The sequence below is a fragment of the Lolium perenne genome, chromosome 1 (genome assembly GCF_019359855.2).
Source record: "Lolium perenne isolate Kyuss_39 chromosome 1, Kyuss_2.0, whole genome shotgun sequence".
Lineage (NCBI taxonomy): Eukaryota > Viridiplantae > Streptophyta > Magnoliopsida > Poales > Poaceae > Lolium > Lolium perenne.
This window is the reverse complement of record NC_067244.2, coordinates 81,354,483-81,361,764: the sequence shown is the minus strand read 5'-3', so window position 1 is coordinate 81,361,764 and position 7,282 is coordinate 81,354,483. Positions and strand designations below refer to the sequence as shown.

The window sequence follows — 7,282 nt, the reverse complement described above, 5'->3', positions numbered from 1 at the left end:
GATTTGCACTAAACATAGAGTTATGTGGGACATTACGGGTCCCGAGTTTGCAACCCTACCTGAGAGGCACAACGAGAGTCTAGTGTCATATTATAAACAGTATATATTTTGAGATTAAATTTAGAGAATCCAAGCTGAAATTTAACTTAATGAACATATTGCTTCTTCCACTGGCATATTAATAATCACCCCATATACATATTTCCCCAGCCAATAAACCTTTCACAATAGGAATTCCACATGAGTGGAAATGACCTCAGTGTTGGGAAACGGTTTGGGAAAAGCCCAATATGTACTTGTGTGAAGCAGATGGGCGCAACGGTTGAGGTGATAGGCTGGTGTAGACTGGTTGGCTTCATGAAGCATACATCTTTGGACAGCAATAATTTTATTAATTTGAATTCATGAGACTCAAAACGACTCCCTCAATTTTAAAATATAGTGCACATTTGTGTTGTTCAAATCAAACTGTAAACTTTTCTCAAGTTCAAAAAATGAGTAAGACCAGATTAATATCGTTGAATCCATCTCATGGTATTTATTTGATATGGTGATATTTTTTTCTCTAAAATTGATCAAACTTTACAAAGTTGGACTTAGGAAAAACTAATATGCACCAGTATATTTGAAATGCAGGGACCATCTAAACAAGCAATTGACCTCAGCATCTGCTCAATAAAATATTCATAGCAACAGATTTTCAAGTCCATAAAACGCTTATAGGTTGAGTAATTGCAGGGGAAATGCAACCCCAAACAGATTTTAGCATTTGGCAGACAAAACTAAACAGAGTACCGAGCGAGCGCGACCACACTGCACTGCCCCAGAACCAGAATAGATAGAACATGTGCTACAGACTGCCAGAGACAACAAGTTGGCATGCTTTGTGCCTACTTTTGGTTGAAACACAACCACAAAAAAACGAAGTATCTCAAAAGAAAAAAGTTTCAGTTTACAAAACTTACTGCACTGATCAAGTTTCAGTCTTGTGCTCTTCTGCTGCTTGGTAATACTGGTAGTCACCTTCCTCATAAGCCTCACCTTCCTCAGGGCCTTCAGGTTCTGTGTTTGGTTGCACCTTATAGTACTCAAACTCAAGTTGCTTCGAGCGTTCAGTTTCATGCCCACGCCCATCTTGACCATAACCATATGCCTCGTGATTTTTGTGTTGCTCATGATGGTTATACCCATAATCCTGCCCATAATCAGCTAAGCCTCTCTCATGTTTTGGCTCACCATTGGCATAATCAGCATCCCTATCATGCAAGCGAATGCGTTCACGTTCGTGATTTGCATGCCCGTGATCTCTCTCGCGATCCCTGCCTCTCTCGCGTTGACGGTCATGAGAACGACCATGGACCTCTCTATCGTGATCCCGACCACGGTCCCTGTCTCTATCTCTATCACGACGATCACGGTCACGCCCATGGTCTTTCTCACGGTCCCTTCCTCGGTCCCTATCCCTGTCCCGAGTCCTGTCCCGGTCTCTATGGCGGTGCCTCTCTTCCCTTGAATCACGCTCACGCATTCGGTCATGGGAGCGCTCCCGGGGTTTCTCACTGCGATCTCTTTCCCGTACCTTTTCAGAAGACTTCTCACGATCCCTGCATCAAGTGAGAAGTCAGCATAACACAACGCACCAAGGGAAGAAATGTTATGCGGAACAAGTTCTTTTGCTGAGGCTTACCTATCTGTACGGCGATCATCCCTCTTAGGCTCTTCTGATCTGGGGCGTCCAGCACTCGGTTGCTCCCTGGTAATAAGAAACACGCAATCGTCAAATGAATGCGGCGCAAACATAACTACGATGTTAATATACATTGCAATAAGCAATACCAAAACTTCAATGTAGCAAACCGTATGAAATTCTATTCTGATCAGTACTATAGAAAAATGTAGCAAAGACCAAAAGAAAGAAAGATATTAGAAAAAAAAAACTTAGTATCGATTAACTTAACAATCTCCATTCCCCAATCACCTCATTCCATGATAAAATAGAAGCACCTTTAATACATCAACATGAAAGGTTATATACCTAGCAGAGGGCTTCTGGTCAGCACTTCCACCACCAATTCTGCTCGATCCAAGTCCACCGCCTAATCTCCTGGGGCGCCAATTAGGAACAGTTCTACCACGTTCCACATCAACTAGTACCCTATTGTTGTCCAATTTTCTCCCATCTGCTTGCTTGTAGGCATCTGGTGACAACCCAAATTGGCAGAGGAAAAGTAAAGACATGCCGCAGGAGTGTCAAACTAGCCTACAGGCAACATCTACTAACCAGAAACTTACTTTTCATATCTCGAGTATGCATATACTCAATGAATGCATATCCTCTAGGTTTATGTGTACCTTTGTCAGTTACGAGCCGTACCTGCAAAGCTCAAAGATAGTAATTACGGACTTCACAAAATGAAAGCTGTTATGGCCTTGATAATATTTTTAAAAATATTAATTGTATGGTTTGCTAATTTTACATGTTGTATGTTGCACGACAGACAGGCATGAAGCCCAAAACAGCCGTGCTAACCTTCCATATGTAGAGCTTCCATTATGAGGAGTGAAATCCAGCACAGATCAACACAGTAGGAGGAAAAGCAGTCTGGCTGATTGACGCGCATGTTGGAAAATACAATGATATCCTCTTACCAGGGAACTGGCTAACTAGATAGAAAAAAATATACGATTGTAGACTAATACTATACCAAGCTGCCCTCTTCATTATGTATATTTTGTTGAACCTTTGTAACAAAGCCAAGAAAAATAGCAGCAAAAATTACAAAACTGAGGTGATACATAGCATTTGAGCGATGTCTATTCCTTAAGCACAGGGAAATGGAACCAAACTTTGATGTTTTTTTCCTTCATAGGAAGCGGAACTAGCTTTAACAGTTAATAGAAAGCAGCCATAATATACTCACCAGCAGACCCACCCGTTAAGTAAAGAGTGCAGAAACCCATGTTTGCAAATATGCTGCTTTTTATGGCATAAACTAATCTACCTTACATCTACCATTATGAACAGTTCGGAACTATGACAGGTGATACAACGAGCAGGCATAATCGTTATAAAGATCATGATAACAATGTATGGTTCAGATCTGAGATCATGTTACTTGGGCCCTACTAAGTACAAACGAAATATTCAAGCTTCTTTGCTTCAGTTAATCACAATACAGGAGAGGAAACTTTGTCGAATGGGAAAAAATATAAAAGCAGCAACTACATTTGCAGAATTTGGCAGAAGCTAATGGTTCACTCTCCCTAACAACATTTTCTCAATAAGAGCAAGACTGATACTAAGAGAAAGAACCACAGGTGTTAAGCCAAAGTTTACCTACTTGTGTATATTTATTTCATAGACATTTTATTCTTCAAATGGTTGTACTTGTACCAATGAATCAGAGATTAAACTGGGTTATCAAAGATTCAATACAAATGACTAATCAATTCACTTGGAGAAACAGAGTTCTGCCTGTACACTGCGTTACATATCTATGTAGCATGAAGTGTGCCGATTACATAGGCGTAACTCTAAGCCCCAAATCTGTAAAGATGGCTAGCAGAAAGATTATATCGGGACCTACCAAACTGAGGTGATACATAGCATTTGAGCCTAGAAAAGCCCCCTAAAAGACTTGAATTCTGAACTTCTCTTTTACGACATAGACACCATGTGCATGTACCATGCAACGAAAATTCATATTTAAATTTGACAGAAGTTAGAATAGATATCAATCCAAACCACAAATTAAAATCTTAAGTGAGAGTAGCCAACTGGCTATTCACAATATGTCTTCTTTATATCTCAAACTATGGATCAGATTTGGATTTGGAATTTCATGAAGGGGTAGATACTTGTTATGTCTACATCAAAAAAAATCTTCAGACTCATGTATGACTTTCAGTTGGGGTTTCTAAGCTCGAGAGCACCTGATGCATTCTCATGTCAATACAAGTAAATTGCACGATTACATATTTTGCCGGCATAACCTGATTAATATTTCCGTTGTTTAGCGCAATACGACATCAGTTACTGAAGAGCAGACACAGAATGTATTCATCCACATAAAGAACACAACAGATGCAGTATCAGCTTAAAACACTAGGGTTCTACTTCAATTTTTGCAAAAATAGTAAAGGGGCTCTTCATTATTTTATTGACGGAAAGTACATCTCCAACTTTCAAGCAAATGTACAAAAACAACAACGAGATCAAACAAAAAGGTTCATAGAAAATCCCTGGTGCAGAATGCTTCTACTTTTTGTGGTGTGAAAAATAGGACAAAAGTGCAAAACATGTCTAAATAGCAGCCATACAGAAACTACAATGAATATACTCCCTTTGTTCCAAATTAATGAAGTTCTAGCCTTGTCCTAAGTAAACTTCTTTAAGTTAGACCAAGTCCGTAGAAAAATCCGCAACACCAAATCAATTCTGTTAGGTTTAACATAAAATATATTTATGTACTATATATACATATATATATATTTGGTGTTGTAGATATTACCACACATTTCTATAGACTTGGTCAAATATAGAGAAATTTGACTTAGGACAAAGATAGAACTTTAATTAATTTCGAATGGAGTATATAGAATAGCAGTGAACCAACTATTCTTTTGATCTTTCACCCCATAATGCTTTGTTGATCATAATAATTAAACAACATAGACCTTACCAAAGAAGAATACCTCCACCTGTGGGATTTACTACATGAACTTACCCTTTTAATCGGCCCGTAAGCTTCAAACTCCCGCTTAACCCTACTCTCAGATGTCTCATAGTTCTGCAGATTTTGGTGAAGTCAGTGAGCACTAATTTCCTACCTGGCTGTTTTCAAAAAGAATGAACAAGCAAATACTTACAAGTCTTGCAACGAAGAGTGTTTTGTATGGATCTGAAGTGGTGTTGGGGTCACCTTGTGGGTCATCTACATTAAAGGAAAAAAGAAGAATGAGGTTACACCATCTATCAGTATTAACCAAGGGACAACATGGCTCAAAATGAACTTACATTTCTGAAGCTCTTCAGCAACCTTAGCTGCACCTTGCTCAAGCTTAAGTTTTCGGATTCTATCCTTCTTTTCGGCCTATAAGCACAAAATATAATACTAAAACTGGGAACAAATATTGAAATGGCATGACAATTGGTACAAAAATATACAGTAATATTTGTATCTTGAGAACGCGGGTTGCACATGTGATAAACAACATCAATGAGGTCAGTGGCGAAGCTCCGTTGGGGCTAACCTAGGCCATGGCCCATCCAGGATTCAGCTCGTCGTTCGTTAGTCTTGCTGGGTTGACCTGGCAAGGCTCCTATTTCTGGAAAAAAAAATGTGTGGCTATAGGCTGGCCCACCCAACAATTCTTTTGAAGCTCTGCCAACGATATACTCAATTGAGGAAGTGCAGCAATGTCTTCTCAACAGTGGAAACCGTTTGAACTAACTGTTGCTCAGAGGCAACATGTCTAGAGTAATGCAGGAAAAGTTATAACGCCCAGGTACGTTGTTCCACTGGAACATGCTGAAAATGAGCAAGCTTTTATTTCACATATGTAACAGAATCACGCCGTCATCAACAACTGCAAGGGTCGACTTTATACAAGTTGTTCGGGAACACTTTAACAGACAGTTGCACAGTCTAAGGGAACAGATAGATAATATTCTAAGAAGAAAAAAAATGTTTGGTTTAGCTCTGATGCATCGGGGCAGTCAAAGTCTTACCTATGTTGTCTTCTCTCACAAAAGAATTAAGTTGACTTAAAACGCTCTCAATTAGAGAGATTTGAGTTAGCAAACATCATGCCAACGTAATAGTGTATCACTAGCGTCCACTTTATGCTGTGCTACTATATGACTGGCCAATTGGCCAAATCGCAAGGAGTAAGTACCGCTTGCAATACAGTGAACACACAAACATGAAACAAATAGCAATTCTGATAACCAAAGAACCCATACCTTAGTCTCGCAGGTTGGGACAGGCGGGGCATACTCTGGATCCCCAGGCTCCGCAAACCGCGATACAAACTGCGCCATCCCTGCAACCAACAACACAATCAACAAAACAGCAATAAACATCATGACCATTCAGGACGACAGCAACTCAACTCTCATCAATCAATCACAGAATAATAAAAGTACTGATCTCCCCAGAGATCAGGGAGATCAGTACCCCCTGACCTCTTACCCGTGTAAGCCGGCAGCTTGCGCTTCTCGACGGGCGGCTTGTGCTCGAGCGGCGGACGGGCCTCGAACAGCTTCAGCAGATTCGGAGTGAGCCCTGTCGGGTGACCCTGTCCCATCTGTTACACACAAAAACCAACCAGATCTCAAATCGAAAGAAAATGGAGAAGGAGAAACGAGATAGGGTTCGTTAGGGTTTAGGGGGAGGGGGGAGGGGGGCGGAGGGGGTGTTACGAGCTTCAGCTGCTGGACGTTGGCGCGGGCCACTCCCTTGGGACGTCCCTGTACGCCACCGTCCGGGTTGCCCCGCATCATCGCGTTGCCGTAGTCGCCCATCGCTGCGGCGGCCGGCAGCGGCGGCGGCGAGAGGTTTGCGACTCACGATGCGAGTACGGATCGGGGGAGAGAGAAAGGGGGAGGGGTTAAGGTTTTTTTGCGTGTGGAAATACGCTGTATTCTTTCTTAGTACGGAGCATGAAACTACGCCGTATAACAGGCGAAAGATGTACAGAAACATAGTTGAGAACCGTAGAGTACGGAACCGTTTTTTCCCGTCCGCTCTCAGGAGGCGGTGGCGGAGATCCAATTTCCCAATCTCCGGCCAGAGCGTTGGGCCTGGTTTTCTCTTCCTCTGCTTGCCGCTCTGGCGGCGGCATGAGGAAGGGGGAATCTCGTTCCTCCGTTCTGACCTAGTAGTTAGGATTAGTTTTTGTCTTCTATGGGGTGGTGGGAGCGGCGTCCGGGTAAATAAATCTGCCACAACTCCACTCCCACGCCGGCGGCGACCTTCACGGCGGTGTCTCAGAGTTGTTGGCAATGTGTGCTTGTCGATCTTTCAGGTCGGCAGCTTGATCTTCTTGCCGTTCTTCAGATCTGGCGAGATCTGTTTCTCGACGTGTCACTGGCGTTTGTCGTTGTCCATGGCGGCGCTGGGGGCCGGGGCGAGGTGGTTCTTCTGGAGCGAAGATGATGGTCTGGAGGTGGTGGTTATGTCGTTCTTCTCCGACTTCGTCGATGGGAGGCGGCGTATCTTGGTCGAAGACAGCACGGGGACGTCCCCCGGTCGACGTGCCACAGCGACATGTGCCTCGC

The 7,282-nt window shown here is 42.5% G+C and overlaps 1 protein-coding gene across 1 annotated transcript; it reads right to left on the bottom strand.

Annotated features, from left to right (window-relative positions):
• Positions 1 to 655: 655 nt before the first annotated feature.
• Positions 656 to 6,646, bottom strand: LOC127303201 (U1 small nuclear ribonucleoprotein 70 kDa). Its single transcript, XM_051333960.2, has 10 exons — positions 6,425 to 6,646; positions 6,195 to 6,309; positions 5,966 to 6,045; positions 5,018 to 5,093; positions 4,870 to 4,934; positions 4,728 to 4,790; positions 2,293 to 2,374; positions 2,036 to 2,198; positions 1,688 to 1,753; positions 656 to 1,604 (listed from the first exon to the last, which is right to left on the bottom strand). Exons 1-10 carry the CDS (start codon positions 6,524 to 6,526, stop codon positions 974 to 976), a joined length of 1,443 nt encoding a protein of 480 aa, XP_051189920.1. The 5' UTR covers positions 6,527 to 6,646; the 3' UTR covers positions 656 to 973.
• Positions 6,647 to 7,282: the final 636 nt, after the last annotated feature.

Excerpts from the sequence above, each read along its gene's own strand:
- LOC127303201 (XM_051333960.2), bottom strand. The coding sequence starts at position 6,526 with ATGGGCGACTACGGCAACGCGATGATGCGGGGCAACCCGGACGGTGGC. Across the intron at positions 6,310-6,424 it reads ACGTCCAGCAGCTGAAGCTC|ATGGGACAGGGTCACCCGAC; the intron begins GTAACACCCCCT and ends TGTGTGTAACAG. Across the intron at positions 5,094-5,965 it reads TCCCAACCTGCGAGACTAAG|GCCGAAAAGAAGGATAGAAT; the intron begins GTATGGGTTCTT and ends TTGTGCTTATAG.